Genomic DNA, 27,714 nt, shown 5'->3' with positions numbered 1-27,714 from the left:
TTTTCTGGATGTGCTGGGACGCTCCGGTTCCCAAGTGTACCCATTTCTTTCCTGGCTGCAGAGATGTGAGAACAGTAGCTTCGTCAAGATTGGGCACCCTGTATACGTTCCTTGAATGAATGATTAAGTGAAATAAGCTCTCTGGGCTTTTACATCTCCCTTCCATGAGAGTGAAAATCAGCAATGTCCACTATCAGCATGCTACAGGGGCAGGGTGAGTGGGGGTCGTGTCTCGCAGCCCACCGGGCGCGGGGCCAGGTGGGAAGGCAGGCGGTGGAGAAAGGAGGTCTTTGGATACTACAGGGATACTAAGGACTGCGTTGGGCCACGGAATAGCCACTCCTAAGAGCGTCTCTGCTTCTGGCTTGGTGGGGGCGCCTGGAGAGCAAACGGATCAGGGCCTCACAGTTCGCATATCCTGGCCTCGGCTTCCCTCCTCCAGCCCTCAGGCAGCTCTGAGGCTGGGGCCCGCAGCCGCTGGTCCACGCTGACTGCCGAGATTGGGGTCGCCGCCCTGCTCCGTGGGGAGCAAAGGAAGTGTGAGCGTCTGCAGATTTGGAGGAAACAGGCTGGGAGGATTTGTCCATCTTCGTGCCTTTCCTCCCCCATCACCGAGCGGGATGGGGTCCTGACACACGGCGCAGAGGGGTCCCGGTGCTCAGCCGACTCTTGGTAGGACCCACTGCCAGACCAGGGGATCTGATCGCTCCCTCCGCGAGGGCCTTGGGGCGTGTCGAGGGACTTGCTCGCTCGGCCTCCCCGCGCCGGCCCGCCAGCTCAGGGTCAGGGCGCTCCGGAGGAGGGTTGGCTTCCGGGCGGCGGCGGGGGCGGTGTCAGGTGGCCGGGCCAGGCCCCGCCCCCTCGGCCGGCCGGCCCTCCCTCCGTCCCCACGCGTGCCCGGCTACCGTCCCGGCCTCACGGCTGCAGCGTCTGCTCCGGGAGGCGGCAGCGGCTGCGCGAGAAGCCATGGAGGCGGGCGCCGGGGCTGGCGCGGGCGCCGCGGGCTGGAGCTGCCCGGGTCCAGGTCAGAGCGCCCCTCCCTCACCTCTCCACTGCCGCTCCTTCCTCTTCTCCATCTCTCCTCCCTCCAGACCCCCACTTCCTCTCCCCCTCCGCTGCCCCCACCTTTCCCTCCTAAGTCTTCCTCCCTCCATCCCACCCCCAACCCCGGCCCGGTCTCCATTTTTCCGGGCTGGGTCTTTCCCACACCGGCCGCATCCTCCCTGGCAGCTTCTCCCCTGAGCCGTCTCCATCTCGTATCTCCAGCCGGCAGTGCTTCCAGCCCTGGAGACTCCAGACCCTGCATCCGCTCTGACCCCGAAAGCTTCTAAGCTTGGGGCACGGGTTTGGTGGACGAAGTCCAGTGAGAGAATGGAGGGGAGGGTAGCCGCTCCGGCCCAGAGCCCCTTCCCAAACGCCCCTCACCCCCCCCCCCCAATAACCCCGTTCCCCTTCCAAGCACCACCTCATCCTTTCAGCCTCTTCTTTACTGGCTCCCGCCTTCTGCCATCCTTGCCCATCTCCCCTGTCCCCTCTGGGCCAAAGAGACACATCCTTTCCGTCTGTGCAAAGGAGACAAACCTGGAACAGGGGGTAGAGAGGAGGTTGGGCAGTGCAGGGCGGTGTCCCCGCAGGCCCAGCTTGAGGGGCGGCCTGGGAAGGAGAGTCACAGCACTGGGCAGAGTGAGCCATGTACTTCCACCGGAATGAAAACCCCCCAGGACTCCAAAGAGCTAGAAGGCGTGTCCTCATCCCCTCCCGCTGCACCCCAGCCCCCAGTTGCCCCTAGCATCCCACAATACCTCCTCTCTCCCTGCTCACAGGACCCACAGTTACCACTTTAGGCTCCTACGAGGTGTCTGAGGGTTGTGAGAGGAAGAAAGGTCAACGCTGGGGGTCCCTAGAACGGCGGGGGATGCAAGCTATGGAGGGTGAGTTTTCCCAAAAAGCTTTCTTTCCCTCCCCCTCACCCAATTTTCCTTCCTTCCTCCTTCCTCCCTCTGACCCCCAGAACTCTGAGCCAGGACACAGCCCACCCCCCAGTTCAGCTCAGCCCCCTCCATCCTTCAGGCCTGAGCTCCAACCCCTCCTCAGGCCTCAGGCTTTGAGGGAAGTTCAGGGTACATCCCTTTGGGGTCCTAATCACCAGCTAACCAGGTTGTGTGTCCCGAGGGAGCTGCCAGACAGAGAAAGAGGCCTTGTTGGACAGAGCTTTGAAGCAGCCTTTCAGCAGGGGGTTTGTTCTCACTGCCTCCCGACCCAGATCCCAAGCTGTCTCTTATTTTCAAAAGCAGAGAAGTGAGCATGTGTATTATCTTTCTGGTGCCCCCACCATTAACTTCGAATGGAAGCCTTGTGGCTTTGGTTTTCTAGGCTAGCTTACTGCCAGAAAGAGGGAGCCCGGGAGGGGGACAGGTGAGAAGGCCAACCTCCCCACCACACCCATGCGACTTGGCAATTGCTGCCAACACCAGGACCCTAGAAGGATGTTGGTCCTATTTCCAGAACTTCCTGTGAAGGGTCCCCAGGTCCCTATGCACACTCAGTGTGTACAATCCTGCTCCCCCAAGGGGTCCCAGATGAACCTTAGGTTGTTGTTATCCGACAAAGACAGACCAGAGATACAGAATTTTAAAACAAACTGTTGCCATCCAGACAAGATTTTGCTGTTTAGAGGAACTGCATTGCAGCAAAGGAGGGGGTGATCGCCAGCCAGAGGCTGGGAACCAGTACACCCCAGTTTCTTAATGCATTAAAATGTCAGGCTTTCTTTTACACATAAGAATAACCTATGACTTCCTCCCGAAAACTGCCTTGTCAGGGGAAACCTCCTGACACTCAGCAGGGAAAAGAAAGGTGAACCTGGTAGAAAATTTCAAAAAGACTATTCGATAGAATATATTTGAAAGGGCCCCAGTGATTGTCCAAGTAAAACATTGAGAATCATTTAATTCAGATGTTCTCTTTCTCTGTCTACTGACAGGCAATGCTTACTTATGAAAGGCTAATTTCTCACAAGCCACCTGGATAATTTGTAAACATTCTACAAACCCCCAAACTGTAATTCTTGCCCTATTTGGCTTAAAGACACACCCAGTGTCTGAATCCTTTCTTGACTACTTGTCTCACCACCCAGAGATGAGGACTGAAGAAGCAGGTATCTTTGTGTAAGCTGCGCACAGCTGAGCCAGCATCTGGCTGCTCAGTTTGCCCCAAGGCAGTACTAGGAGGCCACCAGGTGCGACACTGGTCCAGAAAGGGCCTGGGAGGCAGAGGGGCTACCTCCACCTGAAGCTCACACTTGAGGAGGACTCATCTTGTGCGCAGGTCCTGCCCAGGGGCTCCTTGGGGTGACACAAGGTGGCACTGTTATACCATCTCTGCCCTGAGATAGTGAGTTGGAAGGCCCTTGAAGGACTGTGGAAAGGCAGCTGACCCTTACTCACTGGTGGGATGGGGGTCTCTCCTAGGGGAAGTGTTACTCCCAGCTCTCTATGAAGAGGAAGAGGAGGAAGAAGTGGAGGAAGAGGATGATCAAGTGCAGAAAGGTGGCAGTGTGGGCTCCCTGTCAGTCAGCAAGCACCGAGGCCTGAGCCTCACGGAGACGGAGCTGGAGGAGCTGAGGGCTCAGGTGCTGCAGCTGGTGGCGGAGCTGGAGGAGACCCGGGAACTGGCAGGGCAGCATGAGGACGACTCCCTGGAGCTGCAGGGTGAGTGCCTGTCACGGAGCCGGAGGGCCTGGGCCTGAAGGCTCTGTGCCCACTGGATTCCAGGCCTGATGCCAGCTCCCCCCTCACTGCAGGGCTCCTGGAAGATGAGCGGCTGGCCAGTGCCCAGCAGGCAGAGGTGTTCACCAAGCAGATCCAGCAGCTCCAAGGTAAATCCTTGCACTCGGGTGGCCATCCCAGGACTTTTGTCTTGAGGGTTTGGCTGAGGCATAGCAGACAGATGGAACTGAATTCAGTACTTTCTCCTCATTTTCTTCTACTATTCTCACCCTTTTCTCCTTGTCTCTCCACCTTCCTCTTTAGTTCGTTTCCTTTCTTTATGCATCTCTGACTCACTCTTCTGTCCTCCCCTTCCCTTTCTTGCCCTCCCATTTCTCCCCCATTCCCTGTGGTTAACTCTCTCCTTTTCCTCTCCTGCAGTCTCTCCCCTTCACTCCTGCATCCCTTTTCCTCTGTTCTCTTGGTCAGTGCCAAGGGTAGGTAGTCAGGGTTAAGTTCCCAACCAGATTCCTTTTTCCTGCCCCTCCAAGGGCACCATGGGAAGAGCAGTGAGCCAATGAGAAGTAACTGGAGGGGACTCTGTGCATGTTTTAAGGGAAGCAGATGAGGACTCTTCTCTTGCTACCTAGAACCAAGCTGGTGGCCCCAAAAGCCCTTTCTTCTAACGCCCACATCCCTTTGTCTCTGGGAAGCAGCAAGGCAGGCGTCCCACATTCCACAGCACCGCCAAATAAAGAGACAGATTTTGTTACATCTGTGGGCTTTTGGAAGGTTGAGGGGAGCTGCCCTAGAAAACTGCAGGGACTCTCCAGGGAGAACTGAGATCAAGCCAAAAAAGAAGTATAAATGGAGAAAAAAGGAAGGCCAGGAAGCAGGCCTAGAGAGGAGCAAGCCAAGGTGGGGGAGGGGGAGGGAACGAGAAGGGAAAGAAGATGTAAGCAAAGATAGATGCAGGAAAAGTAGACAATAAAGGGGCAGGGAGGAGGGGGCAAAGGAGAGAAATGGCAAGAGCTGTGTTGCACAGGGAAAGCACGTGAGCATTGGTCTCAGACCAATTCTTGAGCCCATCTCTGCCACAAAAGAGGCTTTGTGATCTTGGGCAAGTCACTTTTATCTTCTGATCCTTAACTGTAAAATAGGGCTAATTTATGTGCTTTATCAACCATTTACTGAGTGCCTGTATACTTGGAGGACCAGTTATGAACAAGACAGACTGGTTCCTGCCCTGATGGAGAGTACATTTTTACAGGCAGAGGCAGAAAACAGACAAGCAACATTTCAGGTGGCGATAAGTGCTATGAAGAAAATACAACAATATGATGTAGAGAGATGGGGTAAAATGGAAGTTTATTTTCGATAGGATAGTTAGAAAAGTCCTCTTTGAGAAGAGGACATCTGAGCTAAGACCTGAGTAATGAGGAAGATCTGAGGAAAGCGCACACCAGGCAGATGGAACAGCAACGGCAAAAGCGCAAAAGGCAAGGTTGAGCTTCAGGTGTTTGAGGGACAGAACAAAGGCCATTGTGGCTGAAGCAAAGTGCATGTGGAAGATTCTGGTAAGAAAAGAATTCAGATTACAGAATTCAGGTTACAGCCAGCTGAGAGGTTTGACTTTTATTCTAAGTTTAGTGGGAAAACATGGGAGGGTATTAGCAGGGCTGGAAGGACATGATCCGCTTTACATTTTTGTTTTCATTATGTTTATTTTTTTGGATAATATTTTTTACTAATTTTAAAAAATAATTCTTTTTTTTTCTTCCAGTTTTTTGAGATATATATTGTATCTCTGTAAGCTCTGTATACTCTTTTTTGTGGGGGGAGGTAATTAGATTTTTTTTTTTTAATGAAAGTACTGGGGATTGCTAGGCATGCACTCTACCACTGAGCTATACCCTCCCCACCTGATTTACATTTTAAAAAGAGCACTTCAGCTACTGTGTGGAAATTAGATGAAGGGAACAGTGAATCTGATCAGCAAATTATTGCAGTAGAGATGATAGTTGCTTGGATTAGAAATGGGGATGATTTAGAATATAATTTGAAATTGGAGCTCTCAGGACATGATGAATTGGATTGGGGGGGGGTAAGAGAGACATGAAAGATGACTTTGCCCTGAGAAACTGAAAGGATGGTGGTGTCATTTACTGGAATGGGGAAGACTTGACAAGGAAAAAGATTGGGGGCTAGGGGAACCGTTTAAGACATGTTTTCTACATGTTGAGTTTCAAATGGCTATTGACATCTAAGTAACTATACTAAGGAGGCAGTTGGAAATACGAATCTAGAACCAGGGGAGAGATCAGGGCTGGAGATACAAACTTGGGAGTCATTGGCACATAGAAGGCATTTGAATTCATGGGAGACCACCGTGAAATCACATGGAGAGATACATAGAGAGAAAGGGGTCTAGTCCCAGAGATACTCCAGAATTTAAAGGTCCAGTAAAGCAGGAGAAATGAACAAAAAAGACTGAGGTAGGAGGAACTACTGAAGTATTTGGTGACCTGAAAACCAAGAGCAGAAAGTGCTCCAAGGAGACAATGATCAGCGGTGTCAAAAGCTGCCAAGTCGAGTAAGATGGCCTTTGTATTTGGCAAGACGGAGGGCTGTGAGACATATCAGTGAGAATAAGCCTGTTGTGTTGGGATTGAAAAGGAAAGGGGAGGTGAAATGGAGGTGAGTACCCCTAATTCCGATAGTCATGTTTTGAAAAGAAGTAGAAAAATAAGGGAGACGAAGTCAAGGGAGAGCTTTTGGTGTTCTTTTTTTGAGATGGGACACACTAGATGATCATGTTTGTATGATGAAGGAAAGGATCCAGTTGAGTATTAGATCTCATCTAAGCGCGAGAGTGGCGGTGGGGGCTGGGGTGGGAACTGCTGATCTGGTGAAGGTGCCCAAACTCCAGAGTCCTTGCGCACGCGCGTTGCCCGTTTCCGTCAAGAGGGGGCGCGCGCGGCCTCAGAGGTAGCTGGTGTTGAGAGGCCGTTCCGGCCGCCACAGGCCCTCGGGGGCCGGGACCGGCCGGCGGCGGGAGGCCCCCCAGAGAGACCTCTTGCGGGGGGGCCGGCGAGATGGAGGCCATAACCAGTGAGTGAGAACTGACCTTTCCGCACCAGCAGCCCAGCTCCCGGGCCCTCAGCCTCGCCCCGACGGTTCCAGCCCCACTGTCAACCGGCGCCAGCTCTTCGGAACCCGGGTCGGGTCCTTCCAACTCCCAGCCGGGGCTCGCCCCGCCCGGCTTCCAGATAAGACCCTCCCTCGGGCCTGCCAAGTCCAGTCCCTCCGCTCCTTTGTGTTTCTAATTAAGAGCTTTCTGAGGCTGAGGGCGACCTTCCAACATTCCCCAGCTGATCTGAGAATGTCATTTTTAGGGCTAGATCCCAGAGGACAACCTAAGGGAGATTTGAGCCGTAACATCAAGGACATAGTGGGGAAGTGGAGGTTGGTCAGTCTCCCGACAGAAATTCCACCCAGGCCTTTATCCTAATGGCCGGTTGACTTGTGTGTCTCCCCCACTAGACTGTAAGCTCCAAGGGGCAGACCTTCAGTAGTGGAAAGAGCAAGGACTTTGTTTCCTTCAAATAGGAAGGAAGTCAGAGAATCTAAGTGATGTTTGGGCTTGGCACAGAGATGATGATCAATTAATACTTGTTGAACAGACCAAGAAGAGGAGACAGCTAGGATGTTTGTAGAGAAGGGAGACTAGCAAAAGATGTGCACCTGTGAGCTTGGCTGAGTACAGCAGACCTTCCCCCTGCCCCCGAAACACCCTGTCCACTCAGCATTTGTATCTGCAGTATGTCCAAATTTTTCTTCTCAAACATCTATGTTCTCTTCTCTCCTTTTTTTTTAATACCCAAACATGTAATTCTGTACCCATGATCCTCAGTAAAAGTGTGTGGACTAGCTAAACCGCTGCCTCATTTATCCATGAACACAGCAAATTATTTATTGAGTGCATTATGCCAGGTTCTGTGGCAGGTCCTGGTGCTGTGATGGTGAGTGAAACAGACATGTTTCCTGTCTTTATGAAGTTTACAACCAAATGAGGGGAGACCAATGTTTTATACACACACACACACACACACACACACACACACACACACACACACACACTGCGAAGTACAAGGCGCTATGAGAACATTTAATGGAGGACGTCGCTGAGTTTTTTTGAGGAGATGGGAGAGAGGCTAGGGAAAGTTGAAATCTGAATGGTGAGTAGAATGAGCAGGAGTTGGGGGCAAGGGAGGGAGACAGTGCACCTTGCAAAGAGTTCATGGGAAGGCCCTGAGCCTCCCAACCCAATCCTCACTAATTCCCTACTCCTGACTCCCAAATTTTGAATTCTTTATTGGTGGCAGTTGCCTTTTACTCTCTCCCCACTTTTAGGTTCTCCTGATCCCAGATGGGCACCTGTGTCCAGAAACCTTGAGATGCTCCACAGATACTGAGAACTCTTATACGTCTCTTTTGTAAATTAAAACCTATTATAATATATAGGCTTGTTGTGAAAATCAAACAGCTGGTATATATGATGTGGGACGTTAAAATCCATGTCGCATGCTATCTCGTTCCTCAAAAGCAACTATGATTTATGGTTTGAGACATAGATCCTACCATGCCTTTTTCTGTCTTTGTATATTTGTGTTATATATTATACATACAAATTTTTGGCAAAAATAAGATAATACCTTATATTTTACAGCTCTTTTTCTTTCTAGTTAGTAAATTATGGAAACCTTTTCATGTCTTCTCTATGGATATGCCTATATTCTGTTTAACCTTCAGTTTAAACAGTCCCTTACTGATTAGCATCTAGGAAATACTGATTATTTTCCCATGTTTGGTTATTATGTAATGAACTTATATTTGAATTTCAGCTGTGAGTTCTAAATACACATTGTTTTGGGGCCAGTACTTACATAAGCAGTTCATGGGGGATCTGAAGCTCTGTAGTTCCTAAGCTCCCAGACTGAATGGATGAAAATAGTCTGTGTAAATTATTTTAGTCAGGGACTTTTTGGAGAGACTCAGGGCATCAGTAAAATGCTGTAAATTAGGTTTGGTCTTTAACTGTCAGGTGATTTCTTAGAAGCACTTAATACTTTTTGTCTGCAGTAGCCCAAGTTGTTGCTTTTGATAAGCCTCACGATGTACTTTTCCACTGTACCTTACAACATAGATTCACTCTGTTCCATTCTGAGGTACTCCCTTTATTCCAAACCAGATGAAGCTATGCTTCTCTGATGGGGTAGAGATCAGCTTGTCAAGACTTTATAGATAAAAGATAAATCTGCCTTTGACTTTGTGCCTCTAGAATATGGTAGATGAGTTCACTTATCCTCTTGACCATCTCAACCTTTGGGCTTTGCAGGTGAGCTGCGGTCTCTACGGGAGGAGATTTCCCTGTTAGAGCGTGAAAAAGAATGTGAACTTAAGGAAATAGAACAGGAGTTGCATCTGGCCCAGGCTGAGATCCAGAATCTGCGGCAAGCAGCGGTGGATTCTGCGACTGAACATGAGAGTGACATAGCCTCCCTGCAGGAGGATCTCTGCCGGATGCAGAATGAACTCGAGGACATGGAGCGCATCCGGGGAGAATATGAGATTGAGATCACCTCCCTCCGTGCAGAAATAGAAATGAAGAGATCTGACCCATCCAATAGTTTAAGTCTCTCAGATTTCTCTGAGATGCAAGGTATGAGAAAGCAAGCCCTCCTCACAGTCTGTCAGTCAAATCAAGCAGAGGGAGATAGTGTGCAAGAAGATGATGGCAGTTGGGCTTAGGTCATGAATTAGGAATGTCTAGGAAAAAACCTCCAGCTTAAATGCAAAACTGTAAGCGAGAAGAACTTACCCTGATGTCACATAACCAGTCCATAATAGTGTAAGAAATAGCACCATGGGGATGTACCCTGAGAATTCTTCCTCGGAGCACCATTGGGCATTTGTTGAACTGCCTATGCTACAACACTTCCTGAGAAAGTTTCCAGTTCTGGGATGGGAGTATAGGGGCCTGTCACCTTAGAAAACTCTTCCCGCTGCTCTGGCATCGTGCTGCTTTGCCTGGGCACTTTCTGGGGGGGCTCCAGTCCTGCTCCCAGGTCCCAAGATGCTAACTTTTAGTTTCCTTTAGCCTTCTCAAGTAGAAGCTTTAGGGGCAATAAACAGGAGCACAAGACAGCTGGAGAGAAAGAGAGGTTATTTCCAGTACTACATGAGGTGCTCAAAAACTTAGAGCTCTGCTCTCAGACAGCGAGTCTCCCAGCTAGTTGCCAGGATTCATGACATCAGAGAGTTTGCCTTTATTCTGAGGCTAGATTTATGATCTGGGTATAATGGGAGGCCCTGTACTAGGCCAGGTCAAACAGAGGCAATCAACAAGGAATCAAAGAACTGCAAGTTTCCCAGCTATAACAAGCCTCTCAGAAGAGCCTCGGAACTGGTGGTACTAAGAGAGGGAGGTCAGAACAGTGGAAAGGCTTGGGCTGGAGTTAAACAGACCTGAGTTCAGAATCTCAGCTCTGCCAATTAGCAGGATGAGCTTAGCATGCTTATTATCTCTCTGACCTTCAGTTTCTTTACCTGTCAAAGTTGATTAATAAAACTTTACAGCTGGATGGGATCTGGAACAGGAAAAGGACCTTAGGGAAAATGTACAAAAAACTGAATAGAGTGTAGAGTTTAGTTAACAGTAATGTACCGGTGTTGATTCCTTAGTCGTGACAGATGTCCTCATGGGAAGATGTTAACAATAGGGGCAACTAGGTGAGAACACTCCCAGGGAATTCTGCACTATCTTTGCAACTTTTCTGTAAATCTAAAACTATTCTAAAACTAAAAGTTTATTTAAAAAAAAAGAAAGAAAGATAGAAAATCTTATAGGGCTATTTTGGGGATTAATTGAAATACATAGTGTGTTGAAAGGACTCCAACACAACTGAATCCGAGGCTGGAATCAAGTCTAACACTTAGCACATGGTTGCTTTTCATTAACGATTAGTTTCCTTCCTTCCTTCTGTGGTAATCGGCAGTATGTCGAGGACTTTTGATTGGAATAAAGAAGGAACATTAGAAGTGAATTTCAGGGTGTTGAATCTTACAGCAGGTAAGAGAGGCCTTGTGTTCTAATTAGAGCAAGTTAGTGTTCTTTCAATATTAGTATTCTGAGAGAAATCATGAAGAAATAAAACAAATTTGGGTGTTTGTATTATCACAACATTAAAAATTATTGGTATGTGGAAGTAAGGGACACGTGCTGGGGCATTTCAGCCAGATCTCTGCCGATGCCTATGGATAATTTGTGGGTCTGGTTGGGGTGGGCTTTTTGACAGCAGATAACAGATCATTAGAATTCTTGACCACATGCAGGCTGATGTATTCCATGGTGATAAAGGAAGTAAAAGGACATCAGAAGGTGAAAATGCTCGGGTTGTCTTTGAAAGCCCCACACTGGCAGTGTAACATCTGGCAGTTCACATCTGTCAGCTTTTCATACTAAAAGTGTAAGAGGAAGCTAACCATAAACAGTTGAATGGAAACTTTAAATGCAGTAAGCCAAAAACTTAATTAAACCCATACAAGCTCCTAAAATCTCAAGACTGTCTTGGTTGGGGTTTTGAAGATGGGCACACAGGGGAGATCTTCTGGGAAGATGAAAAGATGGGCAGTTAACTGAAAGAGGACAGAGACCCATTGCAGTGTGGAACTTTCTGGGCGCTGTCGTCTAAGCCTCTGTAGGTGGTATCTCTTCTGTCTTTAGAAAAAGAGAAAGTATTCAGTTTTCTGCAGTCAGATTTCTAGGTAAGAAAATGGGGGACTGGTCATCAACGTTTCCTCCTAGGAGCTCACCTCTCTGCCTGTCCTCTACAGAAGAGTTGCAGCAACTGCGGGACCGCTACCACTTCCTGAGTGAGGAGTACCGAGCCCTGCAGGACAGCAACAGCAGCCTCACCGGGCAGCTTGCAGATCTGGAGAGTGAGAGGTACAGCTGGAAGTCTGGGGGCTCTTTAGGACTGGGCTCTTCCCTGAGTAGAACTAGTGAAGGCAGATACCCAGGCTAAGAGCGTCCCTCTGCTCCTGGAGAGCTGGTCCTTTCCATGGTCTCCAAAGGATACAGATATTGCCTGGAAGCTGGCCTGGAGATCCAACCCAGTTGTCTCTGGAGTAGAGCCGAGTGAGTTCTGAAATTGAGTTTTCTTCCATTCTAGGCATTAGGTCTGGTTTGCTCTGCCCTGGAGTAGATGAGAAACAATTCCTTTGTTGTCCTCACAGACTTGATTCAGTCTAATGGCATAGTGCCTCCAGATCGGAGCTGGCTTGACTCCAGGCCCAGCCTCGAGCCCGACTGGACTAGCACTCTTACAGAGTCAGACATGCCTTTACAGACTGAGGTGTTGGGGACTTTTTCTGTAATCTTAGAAGCGTGTTTATTTAAGAGGTAAATCACAATAAAAGGCTCCTTACTATCTTTTGCCTAAAATGAAGGCATCAGTACCAAGCACACTTGGTAGGCGATGCCAGACAGCTCTCTCCCAAACCTGGCTCTGGGGTTCTGGATTACAGGACGCGAAGAGCAACAGAAAGGTGGCTGGAGTCCAAAACGGAACGGAGTACGATGTCAACGGAGTCTCAGACTTCAGAAGCGGATTTCCTAGAGCCTGATCCTGAAACCCAGTCTTTGCGAAAGCAGCTGCTGGGAGCTGAGGAGCAAATGCATGACATGCAGAACAAGGTAGGGGAAGGCAGGTGCCCTTCAGTGCCTTGCTGTCACCTCCTCCTGGCCTGCGGTAGAAACATCTTAGACACAAGGCTGACAACGGAGGCATGCGCTATGGCAGGAGCCAGTATCCTGGTGTCCCGCTTGCTTGCCTGATGTAAATATTCTAGTAAAAGGAATGCTGTGCTCTGCCCAAGCCTGTTCTCTGAGTGCATACGTCACCTTTAGTAAATCAGCCTTCCTGTTCTGTTTCCCCCACAGTGTAAGAAACTGTGTTGTGAGTTGGAAGAGCTATGGCATCATCGCCGGACGAGTGAGGAGGAGCAGAGGCGGCTGCAGAGGGAGCTCAAGTGTGCACAGAATGAGATGCTTCGGTTTCAGACTTCCCACAATGTCACCCAGGTAAACACTGACGGGGAAGGGCATCAGGGGAGGGCAGAGGGCCTACGAGGAGCCGCCGCTTCAGGGGAGGATGAACACAGAGGAAGGCTGTGCTGTGCTGACTCTTGCCCTGCGACCAGGGGCACAATCTACCAGAGAGCACTTGGAGAAGTCATACAGCATTGCATTCTAGAAATGGTAGTCACTGTTGAGCATCTGCTGCAGAGAAGAAACCAAATCCTAGGCCTGTGGGAGCTCCTCAAGAGGTCTGCGTCTGGAAAAGAACCAGGCTGGTCTGGAGAGGGGTCTGCTGACCTGTGAGAGTAACGGTTCTACCTGCATCCTCCCCACCACAGAACGAGGAGCTGAGGAGCAGACTCTGTGCCCTGCAGCAGAAGTACGATACTAGCCAGGATGAGCAGAATGAGCTCCTGAAGGTGCAGCTACAACTTCAGGCTGAGCTCCGGCAGCTCAAAGTCACGAAACCCACAGTCATAGAAAGCCAGAGTGAGAAGGTAACAGCAACCCCAGGTGAGGGGCTGCTTAGGTGCCAGGAGGTTTGGGGGAAGAGGGATAAGAGGAGAGAGTTACAGTAGCTCCAGCCACCACCTGTGCAGCACCACAGGTGACAAACTCCGGCCACCCTCGAGTCTTCCATTAAACAAGAGGACAACCAGTAAGTGCTGGGCAGGGAGAAGTGGATTCTCAGACTGTCCGTGTCTGATAGTGGCTCAGACAGAAGAGTGAGTGGGTTGAGGGTCCCAGAGGTCCTGCCCAAGGCCCCCTCCACCGCAGGAGTTACTGTGCCGGCTCCAGAAGCTGCAGCTGCAGTACCAGAACATCATGTGTGAGAAGGACAAGCTGCTGGACGTGCAGCAGCAGCTGCGGGAGGACCTGCAGTGCCACGAGGCAGAGGTGCAGCACCTCAAGGGCATCGTGGCCTGCTTCCAAGAGAGCAGTGAGAAGGTAAAAGAAGCTTCAGATGAGGGAGAGTGTAGCATGGCAGACTGTCCTATAACAGGACGAGTACACGGGAGAAGGGGATGGTAGGAGTTCTGTGGAGCAGCTGTCGTTGAGGGGGATAAAAGGATGCTTCATGGAAAAGGTGGTGTCAGATTTTAATTGATTTGATTTTAAATCAGAAAATCAGCCTATGAAAAGGAAGCCCTTTCCCTTCCCCACATCCCCAGGAAGCCCCAGGTCTCTGTGTAGAGCCAGTGAGGGATTGGTCCATCTCAGGTAGCTCCCATGGGGATGAAATTGGAACTGGAAAGGACAGGGTAGGATCCCCTTAGTCCCTCTTGAGAGGAGAGAGTGCAGCACCTGGAGCTCCTGGGATGATGGTGGGGTCTGCCTCCCCTACCCCAGAATGCAGAGATGCATGCCCAGCTGCAGGAGATGAAGCGGCTGTGCCAGACCAGCACGGATTCGCTGGAGCAGCAGAAGCACATGTACGATCAGCTCGAGCAGGACTTCCTGCTCTGTCAGCAGGAGCTGACGCAGCTCAAGACCACCCAGCCCATCCCAGAGGACAAGGGAAAATATGCTAATAAGGTAATTGTAATTAAGAGAGGTGAGAGCTCCTGAGCACCGGAGAGAGGAGGTATAGGCCCAAAAGGTGAAATCATCCAACCAACCAGGAAGCTTGATGGGCTTCCTGTCCAATCACAGCTGAGCGTGGAAAGCCAGGAAACAAAGGCGGATCCCCATGCTGTTAACTTTAAAACTTTGCCCTGACCTTGACTTTGAGGCCAAGCCACGGCTTAGTAGAATCTGGATTCAGTCTGAACTCCTGAATGATCCCATGTATGTTAACATTTATAGCTTAGAACTATCTTGTCATTTGTGGAGAAGAACATATATAACCACGATTGTTAGAACTAGAAAGAAAAGGTCCAGTTTTCTGAGGCAGACTGCAGATGCTCTTGTCAGAAGGTGTGGCCTGTGCCCAGAGTGTTGATTGGGTATAAGAAGGACTTAGACTTTTCCAGGATTTATTCTATGACTTCAGATGAGTTAAAATTGTAAGCTTGAATTCTAAAGTTGAGCAGAAGACCATTCTCATCTCACTTTCTCTTAGTAAAAAATTCTTGTCGTGGTGAATAAGGCCTTCCTTCCTCAGTTTCCCTTTTTTCCATAGGGTGTAAAACGCAAGTCATTATCAGGTAGCCTTGTTGAGTACTTTCAGCTCCTGATCGCTGCCAGGAAATAGAATGGTATCAATGATGAGGAAAAAAAAGCACAAGATCCTCAAAAGATGATAGAACTAGTTGCCTTCTGCCAGAATACTCAGTAGCTCCTGCCACAGCCGACAGCAGGCTGTGTCCCCAGGGAGAGGCCTTCAGAGGACACAGAATTGGGGAGGCTGTTCAGACCACCCCAGTAGTTGTCTGTCTGCATTTCTACACCCAGGCTCCCTTTTCCTCCTCCCCCAACTCCCACTCCATTTAGAGGCTCCGGGGGCCCAGACTTGCTCACCACTTCTTCTCCTAGTGGACGAGACTGTGGGGAGGGAGAAGCATGCTGACACACAGAGCCAGCCTTTTCTCTAGTCCGAAAACAGTACTGAGATTAGTTCAATATTAGATTTGGGGTTTTGGAATCAAGGGGATGATTTTGTCTTCTCAACCCAAATTCAGCAGTAGCTCGTATTTTTCTGAAGATTTTTTAAAGCTGGTTAAAAACAAAAACAGGGAGAAATCAGGGTAAAAGTAAGTCCTTATTGGTAAGGAGCATAATTAGTTGTAGAAACAACTGGCGATAATGAGAGTAACAGGAACTAGAATTCCCTGCAGGGTGGGAAAATGGTATGTACCAGAGGAAAGGGAGGTGAGGAAATGAGAAGGGAGGGGCGTTGATAACACTCCCTCGCAAACTGCCCTTGGAAGGGACCAGGAGGCAGAATATAGAGCACAGCCAAACAGCAGTGCCGAGCAGCCTGCTGGGGTTCTCGTTCTGCATCTAGGGCGGTATGAGTGCAGTATGGTTTGGGGTGATCAGTCTAAGGTGACTGTACAGGGAGGGAGACCCTGGTGAATCGCTAGAGAGAAGAGAGCACCAAGTGTTCTGGTGGCCGCACAGTGCAGAGAAACACCAGGGAGCCCAGATCCCCGAGTCACCACCCCTCCACGCCCCACCCCCTCCACAGTGTGATGCACTGCTCTTCAGACTGACAGAATTGCAGGAAAGGTACAAGGCCAGCCAGAAGGAGATGGAGCAGCTGCAGATGGAGCAGTGCGCGCTCCTGGAGGAGCAGAGGAGGATGCAGGAGGAGCAGGGCCAGCTGCAAGAAGAGCTTCACAGACTCACGTTCCCGATACCCAAGTCTGGTCTCTTCCACAAGGTAACCACAGCCGGGGACGGCTGCTCACTGTGGAGAAGCTGCTTTGAGAGGCTTCCTAAGTGTCACTGTACTTGGGAGAAGTAAAAGGGTAGGGGTTGAACTTTTTCTTTTCTTAACCAACCTCTCCTTACTTTCTCACCAGTCTCTTCAAACAAAACAGTTCCGTATAGCTGATTAGGGTTTTCATCTTAAAATACATCATATACTCTGAAATCTGTCCAGCATTTTATATTTAGATATTTAGTCCATCTGGAGAAAATGTACTTGAAAGCACTTTGTAAACTGCAAAACACATCCAAATGTATGAGGTCATTGCTACTCAACCAGCAGGTCTCCGTAGAGGGATCCCCACCCACCACCGCCAATCCCAATCCCAGATGGGCTGTGCAGAACCAGCTCAGAGACTCTCAAGGGGAGGGTCCCCAGTAGGAAGGAGGCAGAGGTCTTTCCATGTAACCACCACAGTTCCTGCCCCTTTCCTTCCACTCTACCTCACAGAGTCAGGAGCTTCTTACAAAGTTGCAAGACCTGTGTGAACTACAGATGCTCTACCAGGGCATGCAGGAGGAGCAGAAAAAACTGATACAGAATCAAGAATGTGTATTAAAAGAGCAATTAGACCTGCATGGAGCACTGCAACATTTTAAGGAGTCTGGTTTCCGGGAAGTGTTGGAGAATCCCAAGGATTCCAAATCACCTAAGTCCTCAAAATGTGGTCATAACAAGGTAACCATAGCAAGAGGCAGGGAGACAGTTCTGAGGGCAACAGCATGGTAGGGAAAGGGGGCTCCACAGAGGGGTCAGAGTTTGGAAGGCCTGTTTGGCCAGGAGTAAGGACGAAGCTAAAGCCCTGCCCTCTCAGCCACAACCACTCATGGCTTTAGCTACAACCTTAACTCCTCCCCCAGGTGCATCTCCAGTTGAAGCGCTGTGAATGCCTAGAACCCAGATGACCTGGAAGTCTGTGATCTCCTGATAATTTGACTCAATCCTTTCAACATCTCATTTTCCAGGTGTATTTGGAAGTAGATCAGCTTAGTGTTTGTTTGGATTCCTTAGGACTGACTCTAAACTTTTCTCATGTGCTGGTTGATAATTGAGAAGTACATTTTCCAGTGATTAAAATCTATAACCTTTTTGTGTCCGGCATGAGGCACATCTGGGGCCATCCATTTCCAAGGGAAGAATTCCTAGCATGTGGGGTTCTTGGTACTGACCGTACTATCTTCATTGGAACTTTGTGGCAATGACAGCAAGGTCAGGGGGGTTAGACTAGAGAATTGATGCGTCTCAAGCACCAGCAAGTCCTGCCTCTGAGGTCACACAGGTGGAGATTTCCAGACAAGTCTAGTCAGGGTTGGGGGATGCTTTTAGTCTTAGGTCTCAGTAGGGGAAAGGAAGAGCAGGTAGACAGTTTCAATTTAGGTGAAATCTGTCCATTCAGATATTAGCCAAGACAGGCAAATGTAGGGAGTAGTGGAAGTCCAAACTGTGAGATCTGGTCAGATTCCAGGGGCATCAGATTTCAGCCTGGATAGCACAGAGACTAGGAACCAGGTATAAAATATTTCCTTAACCGATCAGATCTCATCCTGGGCCTCAGCAGCCAAGAAGAAATATGCCCAGAGGCCAGATTCAGGATTGAGGCAGGAGGTATGGGAACTCGTAGTGAGACCTTGGCTCCAAGTCTGCATCTTCTGAGAAAGGAATTCTTATGCTCACAATTGAGTCCAGGACTGATTTTAGAATTGGGGGGTGAAGGAGGGGACTGAGCCCTAAAGTTCAGGATAATGGGTACACCTGACTGAAAAGAGGGGAGGGGAGGGAGCCCAAGTGATCTAGAGATCCACCCAGCACAGCTCCAAGGAGAGAAGGAGTTACCAGAGTGTAGAAACCAGCAGAAATGGGAGCCTGGAAATGGTGGAGTATCTGCCCTGGGGAGAGCTTCCCCAGTGAGCAAGGAACTCACATGTTCAGTTACCTGTAGGCTAAGTTGAAGACCTAGGCTGTGGTGAGACAGGAGGTAGGTGTGCAGTTCTCTGATGTGTGCTCGCAGACATCCTCACTAGGAGGGGTGCAGCCAGGAGGACCACAGTGTCTAGAGTAACCATGACGTTTCGCCACCCACTCCCGGCAGTCCAAGATGATCATTGCCCAGATGCAGGCTCTGCAGGAGATGTACGAGGCCAGTCAGTTCGAGCAGGAGCTGCTGCAGCAGGAGCAGGAGAGGCTTCTAGAGGAGCGGAAGAGGCTGCAGGCCGACTTGCAGCTCTGCCTGGAAGAAATGCAGCTGTTCCAAGTCCAGTCCCCATCAATAAAAATGAGCCTTGAGTCCTACAAGAAGAGTTACGGTAGCACGAGCACCAGCAGCGAGAACTGTCGCAAGAGTTATGGTTGTAATATTGATGACGAGGAGAGCTATCACAAGAGTTACATGAGCAGCCAGGCCAGTAAGGAGAGCTTTCTCAGGAGCTACACCAGCAGCACCAGTACCACCGACACCTACGAGAAGAGCTACCGCAGCAGCAGCAGCAGCATTACCTGTAAGAGGAGTTACGGCATCAGCAGTAGCTCTGACACCTGTCACAAGAGTTACATCAGCAGCAGCACCAACAACGAGGTTGCTGAGCCTGAAGATATGGAGGTAAAAGTAGGCAGATGGCAGGTCAGACAGAGGGAGAAGGTTCTTATTGAGAGAGAAGTCACGGGGGAAGGGTGCAAGCAGTGAGGTGGGCAGTGGCCTCAGAGCTGAGCTGGGTTACTTACCAGAAATAAATGTGGCACTCTGCCCATCTCATACAGAGATTCTCCATCTGGATGGAGGTATGAGATTCAGGACTTGTCCTCAACACAGTTATGGTGCTCTTTACGGAAAGAAATACAGTATTTCCCCTGGGCAGCTTCGGATCCTTGTGGCCGCTGTTTTGCACCCCAGAAAGGGCCTAGCACAGAGAGTGGGCGGAGGGCAGGTGCTCCTCAGGGTGCTGTCATCGCCACTACCACCACCACCACTCCCGCCCTCCACAGCACTTTGAGGACATGGTTGCCAAGGTGTTGGTCAAGCTGCAGGGAGTGCAGGCCATGTACCAGTTCAGCCAGGAGGGGCACAGCCTGCTGCAAGAGCAGATGAAAAAGCTGCTGGACCAGCAGAAAGAGCTGAAGGAAGAACTGGATGCCTGTGAGAAGGAATTCAAGGAGTGCATGGAATGCCTCGAGAAGCCCGAGAAGCCCGCTGGCTCTCAAAATGACAAGAACGAGGTAACTGCTTTCAGGGAGGCAGGGTTTCTTGTAGGAGTCCCTAGAGCCAGAGGAGGACATAGCCATTTCAGAGAGGCTAAGGAGAGAGACTGGAGCTCACTGCCAGCTCTGTATAGTTGCCCACCTCCTGGTGAGAGGGACAGAGCAGGAGCTGAACCCCAGGAGGCTGGGCAGTCTGCTGCATCACTGATGGACACTTCTCAGGCCCCCACTGTGCTGAGATTTACTGATCACCAAGACTCCTTGAATGTTTTTTTTTCCCCTTTGCCATGTCTGTTCTCTCTTTCACTCTGTATCCTAGAGCATTTCTATAGCATTGTATTTTTTTTTTTTTAACCTGCCAGTTTTCTTTAGTTATTTTCTATGTATTTGCCTTGTCTCCTCAACTAGATTGTAAGCACCTCAAGGTCAGGTCTATGTCTTCCTCTTTGGGATCTCATAATGCCAAGAAGAGTGCTCTGCATACACTAGGAATGGGACAAAAGGCATTGTCTCTGACCCAGATTAGTCCACAGTCCAGTGGGGGTCACTGTATTCATGGGAGAGGTTCAGAGAGCAAGCAACACATGAGCCTAGGTGGCTTAGTATCAGTACCTACCAAGGAGACCATGATGTGCTGCCAGAAGTCAGGAAAGACAAAACCAGGGATTAGGGAGCAGAGTTAGAACTTGCCTCTGTTTCCAGGGTGAGGTGGGGAGCCCAGATCCAGTCTCAGGCATATACAACACAGTTCCTTAGGCGATGGTACCTATTAGAGAAATAGCTTGGGTGAAGTAGGAGTTCCCATCAAAAATAACTAATAAAGCGTAATAAAGCCCCGCAGCTCAGACGGGGGTAGCCCTATATTTATTCCCCAGACAGATCACTGTAAAAACATAATTTAAGCCATCCTTCTTTGATCACATTAGTTGTTAATTATCAGGTCTTTAAGTTAGGGAGAACCTCTTTGTCAAACTACTTTGGAGGGTCATTTTCCACAGTTTAATGTTTTCTGTATTGTCTACTTCCTCCTGGGCTTTAGCAGGGACATTTCTGAGGCAGTGACCCCCAGGCAGGGGCCAGACTGATCACGCAGGCCCAGCTGCGGGTAACTGGCCCTCCACTACCAACAGATCAGAGAACTGCAGGCCAAGCTGCGGGAGCTTCAGCTGCAGTACCAGGCTAGCATGGACGAGCAGGGGAGGCTGCTGGCCGTGCAGGAGCAGCTGGAGGGGCAGCTGCAGTGCTGCCAGGAGGAGCTTCGCCAGCTCAAAGAAGGCAAGGGCAAGAATGGCTATAAGAACATGAACAAGAATGCCAATGGGGTCAAAAATAAAAAGGTGGCCAAGCCAAGCCTGGAGAGTTCTGAGGGCAACTTTGAGACCAGAAAGGTGAGTAGTGACCTTAGTAGCCAGATAAGCAGGATGTTAAAAGAGATCCTGGGAAGAAAAATCATCTCCACCATGCTGACCAGGGGACATATTTGTAGAGAAGATTCTGGGATCTCTAGCAAATTTCCATCTTAGCAGTGATTTGGAGATCCCTTTTCTTGTGAAGTCAAGGAGAGAGTGGGATACAGACCACTCAGACCTGGAGCTACAGCCCCAAAGGACCACAGCCCCTAGGCTGTATGGCCATTTAAGTTAGCCCAAAATAATTTTCTGGGCCCCCTGTTCTTCCTGGGTCACATGCCCAAGGGAAGGACCAAATGGATGAAAAGAGAGGAACTAACTTAAAGCATTTGTGTACACATAGATAGAAGAGGATTAGATAAAGTGGGAGTCACCATGCAGGGGTAGGAAGCAGCAGCTGAGGTGCAGAATCTGCGCTCTGGGAGCTGTCGGAAATAGCTAATAGCCAGAAAGATGCATAGGTCCAGAGAGGCTGGGTGTGACTGCCCTCCACACTGCACAGGGACATCAACTCAGTCCCGGAACACAGTGCTCTCTCTGCACGGTGACAAGCTGGGAAGCAGCGTGTTAATGAGACAGTTCAGCATTATTGTGAGGGTAGGGATCTTCACAGGTAACAGCATCCCCCATCCTGCCCTGCCTCCGCCCCGCAGAGTCTGGAGGTGGTGCTGTACTACAAAGCCAGTCACATGGCTTTAGACGATCTAACAAAAGAGGAACAGAAAGAGAAAACAGAAGGGGAAAAGAAGGAGGAAATCGAGGAGGAAATGAAGGATGAGTCCTGGGATGAACTAGTTTCTGGATCACCAGATCCTAGCGAGGTTAAATCCGAAGAAGATCAGGAGGAGGGAACCAAAGAGTTCCGCAGCCAGGAGGGTAAGGAAGACGACGACCAAGAGGAGGATGACGATGAGACTTCAGAGGGAAGCAACTCCCTCAAACTTTCTGAGAGCAAAAAGGTAACCGCAGCCAAGGCTGGATCACATGGGAAATGGGCTCTGGGGCGCATGTGCCCAGTGTTCGGGGTGACCCAGCCCTCCGGGGAAGGTAGAGACAGAGGTGGGATTGGAGAGAGCAGTCTCTCCGAGGGAGATGGCCGGCTGAGGCCGAGTTGCTGTGGAACTGTCGCAGAGACCAGGGTGGGAGCCAGGGTGGGCTGGTTGGAGTCCTTCCTCCTTTCGTGTACATGGTAGCCCTCGTTACTTACTTCTGGAAGGTTCTTTACCCTCCCCAGCACTGCTCGAACGCTGCTGACAGTGCAAGGCTTTCTTCAGGGTGTTTGTCAGCCTGGGAGAGTCATCCAGGCCTGCTCTTCTGAGGTGCTTTGTTAGCTTGACCTCAGTTGCTGTGAAGGGTGTGGGGATGATGGTGTTGCCCTCTGGGCCCTGTATACTACGGGGCATGTGGGTGGGGGCCACGGACAATCAGAAGTGATAAAATATTTCTGTTGGTACAGCAGGGGTGTTGGCCAGTCTAGGGAGACCAGCCAGAACCTTAACCCCTTAGTCACTGGATCTCCAGAGGTTGAGGTGGGAGTATCTTGGGTAATGTACCAGCGGTACAAAAATATTTCTATATTTTAACAGCTGGTACATCTTAGAGGTGCATACCAGCTGAATCCCTGCCCTGGTTGAAGTTAACTGGGGGCTCTGATTTCTGAAGAGTTTGTACTTCCTGAATAAGTCCTCAGTTTACAGTACAGGTTCTTTGTGTCCCTCTAAACACAGGGGAAGAAAATGTCTCTTGTGGCGGGATGTCCCACTCAACTCTCAGGTTATTTGGAATTTCCCAGCAGTTCAGTCTGCAGCCCTGGCTAAGGACCCAGCATGCATTTCTCTGTTAACCTTGTGGCAGAGGACCATTACTGAGGATGTGAAAAGTAGGAGTAACTACAGCCCCTCCCCCAGTATTCTGTTTCTCTGAATTCTTCATATCCCACCACATGCTGGTTCAGAGCCTCATAGATTTGCTTGCCTCAGGTGCCACATTTCTAAACACCAGACCAGGTTTTTCTACTTCCAAGTCAAGCACATTCCTTGTGTCTGCATATGGAAGTGTCGCTTTGCCTCCTGCAAATGGGTCCTGCATCTTTTACAGGCAGCTCTAATGGCATATGTGTTACCGCCTGCAAATTCAGTTTCTCTCTGGACGACTGTTGCAGTCAAGAACTAACCCTTCTCCATTGTTAGCTTGTTTTAGTGCATTCTGTCTCACAACGACAGCATCAGACTCCTAGGGGATGGTAGAGACCAGAGCCCAGAGCACTGAGACTTGATGGAAAGCAGCCAGAACACGTGGCGAACAAAGGGCCAGGTGGCCTGGCAGGAGGCTGCTCTTCCTAGAGTGACCCAGGCAAAGTATGTGTCCTACTCATCTGGAGAGCACCGCTCTACTCCCTGGAGCGCCACTTTTCCAAAGTTTTACTGACATACAAGAAAGGTCTAGGTGCAGATAATCCTTGCTTGACAAAATAGGAGAGAGATATGACAAGCCAGAAACGTGGACCTAACACCCAAGTTGGACCTAAGCCGCTGCACAAGCAGTTCAGTTTTGCGTCTTCCGCAGGCCACCAGGGGGAAGACCCAGGCCAAGCAGCAGAGAAGAAATATCGCTGCTCTCGCTTACCTGCTGTTTAACCTCTTGATCTCTTTCTCTTTTCCCTTTGTTTTATCATCTTCATTATCTGTTGGATTCATGTGTGTATGTCTTTTTGTACCACCTCTCATCTCCTGGTCTCTCCTTGTGCCTCTTTCTCATGTGATATGTTGCAGCCCTCCCCTGCCCCCGATCCCCCCATCTTCTCCTTGCCTCTTGTAGGCCTGGTGGTCATATCGGCTTTGCTCTGGTGCTGGTGGGCTGAGACGTCGTCCTAACGCAGGTACTGGTATTGCGTCCTCTCCTTCTCAGGGCTAGAGGGAGGGTGCAGGTTGCCCTGGCCTCTCCTCTTTCCCTTTTCTCTCAGCTGCTTGCTTCTTGCTTTTGCCGATTTATAACAGGTGATGGTCAGGTCTGAGTTTTAGCCCTGGCTTTCCTTGGGCTACTGCAAAGCCCATGACATCTCAGAGCATATCTTTGTAACACACAAGGTGTTGGAATGCCTACTGTTGACATGGCTTGAGTTTCTGTCTTCTGGCTGGGAAAAATTTGGATGGTCCCAACACTGTGGCAACTTTCAAAGCTCCCTTGACTACTGATGAGCTGATGTCTGTCTGCAAGGCTGGCCTGGCTGCTCTTTGTCTTTGTTTAGCCCTAAAGCCAAGCTCTTACTACTGTGGCTACCCAGGATGGCAAAATAAGGAATCACTGCCTCCCTCACTGGCTGAGAGAGGAGGTCTGGGGAGCTGTGAGCCCCATGGTCATTTGTATGAGGGCAGCTTCAATTCATCATCTTTCAGCCTTGGCATCAAACCCCTACCATGTTACATACTTACTACTGAGCAGTTCTCTGATTTGGGGCTTCTGGTCTCCAAAAAAACCAGATCAAGAATGCCACATCCCTTTTGAGGCCGGATTCAATTGTAATTGGCTTCTCACGCTGGGCTTTCTGGAGAGAATGTGGTATTGGTGAAAAGTTTCCACTAACCAGAGATGCCGTGTTCTCAGGGAACCAAACTGATATATTCTGGGCACCAGTCCCATGTAATTGGATCTGTCAACAGGACACCAAATTCAGAAGGTGAAATGTAGTCTTATGGCCCAAGGTAGAACCCTTCCAGAACCCATAAACTATTCTCTCTGGGCCTGTTTTGGCTCTTTTCTCATGTTTCTCTTGCCACTCCCATGTTCCCGCCCCTTCTTCTCACATCTCTGGCAACGGAGTGTAGTTGGTTCAATGCGTAGGTTCAGAGTGACCACTGAAGCATTTCTTGGTAGCACTTATCACTATTTCCTTTTTTCCTCCTCACTTTTTTTCTCTTCAACCCTTCTCCTTTCTTCTTTTGGACATTCTAGTTACTAACAGCAGTCTTTAACTCCTTTAGTGAGAGGGATCTCTCCTTGTACCTGTTCCTCCCTGTACACTCCCAGATTTCTGAGTCCCTATGGGATGAGACCCAAAGCATTCAACCATAACCTTTGACCAACTCAAACCCAGCCAGGCCTGATCAGAGGGGGAGAAAGGAACTCTTGGGGAAGCTTGTTATGCCCAGAGCCTGGCCATGCCCCAGTGTGCAGCTCCCCATCCAGAAACTGCGGCAGCAGAGTAGGATAGAATGTGTGGCGGACTCAAGTTGGCAGAGAACTTGGGTGAGTCTGTTTATACTTCTTATAGCTTGGTGCCAGTGGGCAAAATACATAATCTGAACACTAGTTTCTTCAAGTGTAAGCAATGGATGAAAAACCTCTGGCTTCCTCATGTGAAGAACAGATGAGTTCATGTATGTGAAAATACTTTAGAAACGATAAAACACCACATAAATAATAAAAAGAGCGTACCGTACATTTACGTAATGTGTACTATGTGCTGGGCATGTTCTAATCACCTGATATGTTTTAACTCATTTGATTCTCACAACAACCCCATGAGGCAGCTATCATCATTTTATATGTGATAGAACTAAGGCGTAGAGAGGCTAAGCAATACAGCTGGTAAATTGTGAATTGGATTCTAAGGACTTAATATTAGCAATAGGCAACAGATAAAGTTCCAGTCCTGTTTCCGCTTACCATCTCTCCTCATTCTGAGCAGTTTTCCTTGGTTGCTTCCAAGTTATTAGGAAGACACTACACAGCAGCCTCTTCCTGCAGCCTCAGCTCACACTCGCTCTGCTGATAACTAGTATCATATTGCTAACTTATTTCATGTGTTGTTTATAAAACCCCTTTGCACATGGCATATGCTAAGGGTCCTCTCGCCATTCTCTGCCTGTGTTGATTTTTGGATCCAAGGCAGAATTTTCCATTCATCTCTATTAGATACATAGTTCATTGTCCACTGTTTTCACTTACGAAGTTTTTTATTTGTTTGTTTTTAATCTTGACTCTGTGGTTTCAAAATGTTCACTTTCGCTACCAGCTGCACCTCATCCTCAGGGGTGACAAGCCACCTACCTTCCCATTCTCACCCATGTCACAGATGAGGATGAGCCTCTAGTACCGCCTCTCCAGGCTCTCATCCAGCTCACTGGTCACTTAACAAATGGTCATACAGCAGATGGCCATCTTCCTGCTCTTGTTGCCTCATATTCTCTCCAAGGAGTTCATAAAGAAAATCTTGTCAAACACCTTGATTAAGTCCCCAAATGTGATTTCCTTGATCTGTCAATTTAGTGACCAGTCTGAAAGGAAAGCCTGACGCAACTTACCCCTTGGGGATACCCAAACCTCCCCTTTCCTCAGCAAGTGTAGAATCTCACCTCTGCCCCATGTAAAGGGCACCAGCTCACATCTATGGGCTTCAGCTCCTTCCTTTCTTAAGAACATCAGACTGACGTTTTTAGCAATGCACTTTCGGATGTAAGCATCTGAACATGTAAATATTTTTTTAGCTCCCTTTTCAGTTATTTTTCTCACATGAATTACTCTGTATATGCGCCTCCAACATTGTTTTGTTTTCCGTTTCATATCTTCTCTTCCTCTTAGTAACTATTCCTACAAATGCAGGAAATTTTCTTTGCTCTTTATGCTTGGCTTAGAAATTCTCTTTTCCGATTACTCTCTGAGCTAATGCATTCTTAGTATGTCCTTACCTAAAACCATCCTTTTGTTACTTTATACCATAGCTTATGACTCAAAACTCAAATTCTGTCTTTCAAGTAATACAGTTAAAAAAAAAATACAACTTCAATAAAACTTTTTTTAAAAAAAGAAAACAAATAAGAACTATTTCCCCAAGTATATGTATTTTCTTGTCAATATTTCATGATGTTCCTTTTGTTGTCCCATGAATCTGTAGGATTTCCTGTGGTCCACAGAGTCTGGGAGGCTCAGCAACTCTAGCACATTTCCAGGAAGTCAGTCAACACACCTGGTAACCAGGGGTGTTTTAATGACCCTGGCGTTTGCCTCGCAGGGCCAGTGACCAGCTTCCTGGCTTCCAGTTTCCTTGAACCAGCACCATTCTCCACAAGAGGTCTGGGCTGCCTCAGAACCTCATATTTGCCTGCACTCCTCGGTGCACTTTCTCCACTTCCCCCACAGTCTGATCATCCTCTTGCCTCTGAGCTCACTTCTCCTCTGTCAAGCTAATGACGTGCTGCTGCTTTTCCCAAGGGCCCAAATTTACGCTCTTTTTCTTGCCATGCATCGGATCCTTTCTTGTTGCAACCATTTGGATACCCTGCAGTCTGCTTCTGAGCTTGCTTGTACACACAGGAGCTGCTGTTCCTCACATTCCATGGGCCATGAATACAGGCAGCCACCTCACGTGACATACATAGTGTTGTTCCAGATATCAGTGGTGCGGGACTAAGACCCCACCATCTCCAGCAGTTACCCAGGAGGTAAGAGAGACTGGACCATGACAGGATGTTCCTGAAGTATCTTCCCAGCACCAGTAGGCAGGGGCTCTCTGGCTTAGGGAAGGGTTCAGAAGGCTGGGCACTCACCATTTGTCTTTGGTCCCCACAGAACATGTTTGGGATGTGGAAGCCTATGGTGTTCTTGGCTCTTGCAGCTGTGGCTCTATATGTGTTACCCAACATGCGACCACAGGAGACAGAGTTCTGCCTCATGGAGTGATGGCAGACCTGGGCCAGCCGAGGGGGCAGATCCCCAGTGGCCACTACACTCAGCTTTGGGCAGGACACACTGTGCCAGAGCCCTCACCCCACCCGTGTGTTCCATGTGTCCGCATCTCCTTAGCCTCAGCCACTCAGGCTGGAAAGGCTCATGGGGAACTGCTGGCTCCCATCTCCTGCCTTGTGTAAGAACCTGGGTTCCTTGTAATTAAAT

General features: G+C 49.2%; 1 protein-coding gene across 5 annotated transcripts; it reads left to right on the top strand.

Moving 5' to 3' along the window:
• The first annotated feature begins 874 nt into the window (after positions 1-874).
• Positions 875-27,714, top strand: CCDC136 (coiled-coil domain containing 136). 5 transcript variants are annotated; one of them, XM_031455318.2, is made up of 19 exons: positions 875-1,024; positions 1,824-1,931; positions 3,471-3,710; positions 3,803-3,877; positions 9,106-9,429; positions 11,604-11,715; positions 12,297-12,465; positions 12,712-12,852; positions 13,188-13,346; positions 13,627-13,797; positions 14,200-14,385; positions 15,980-16,174; positions 16,673-16,900; positions 18,312-18,818; positions 19,202-19,432; positions 20,545-20,802; positions 21,477-21,782; positions 23,641-23,701; positions 27,391-27,714. In XM_031455318.2, the coding sequence occupies exons 1-19, from the start codon at positions 967-969 to the stop codon at positions 27,687-27,689; spliced, it is 3,828 nt and encodes a 1,275-aa protein (XP_031311178.2). In that variant the 5' UTR covers positions 875-966; the 3' UTR covers positions 27,690-27,714. The 5 variants fall into 5 exon arrangements, with proteins under 5 accessions (XP_031311178.2, XP_031311182.2, XP_031311183.2 ...); XM_031455322.2 differs by lacking the exon at positions 16,673-16,900; XM_031455323.2 differs by lacking the exon at positions 23,641-23,701 and having other exon boundaries at positions 27,391-27,642.

Source organism: Camelus dromedarius, chromosome 7 (assembly GCF_036321535.1).
Source record: "Camelus dromedarius isolate mCamDro1 chromosome 7, mCamDro1.pat, whole genome shotgun sequence".
Classification (NCBI taxonomy): Eukaryota; Metazoa; Chordata; class Mammalia; order Artiodactyla; family Camelidae; genus Camelus; species Camelus dromedarius.
The sequence above is the reverse complement of the archived record's forward strand: the minus strand, read 5'-3'. Positions and strand labels throughout refer to the sequence as shown.

Coding starts and splice junctions, on each gene's coding strand:
- CCDC136 (XM_031455318.2), top strand. CDS start 967: ATGGAGGCGGGCGCCGGGGCTGGCGCGGGCGCCGCGGGCTGGAGCTGC. Junction 1,025..1,823: donor CTGGAGCTGCCCGGGTCCAG/GTCAGAGCGCCC, acceptor CCCTGCTCACAG/GACCCACAGTTACCACTTTA. Junction 13,347..13,626: donor TAGAAAGCCAGAGTGAGAAG/GTAACAGCAACC, acceptor CCTCCACCGCAG/GAGTTACTGTGCCGGCTCCA.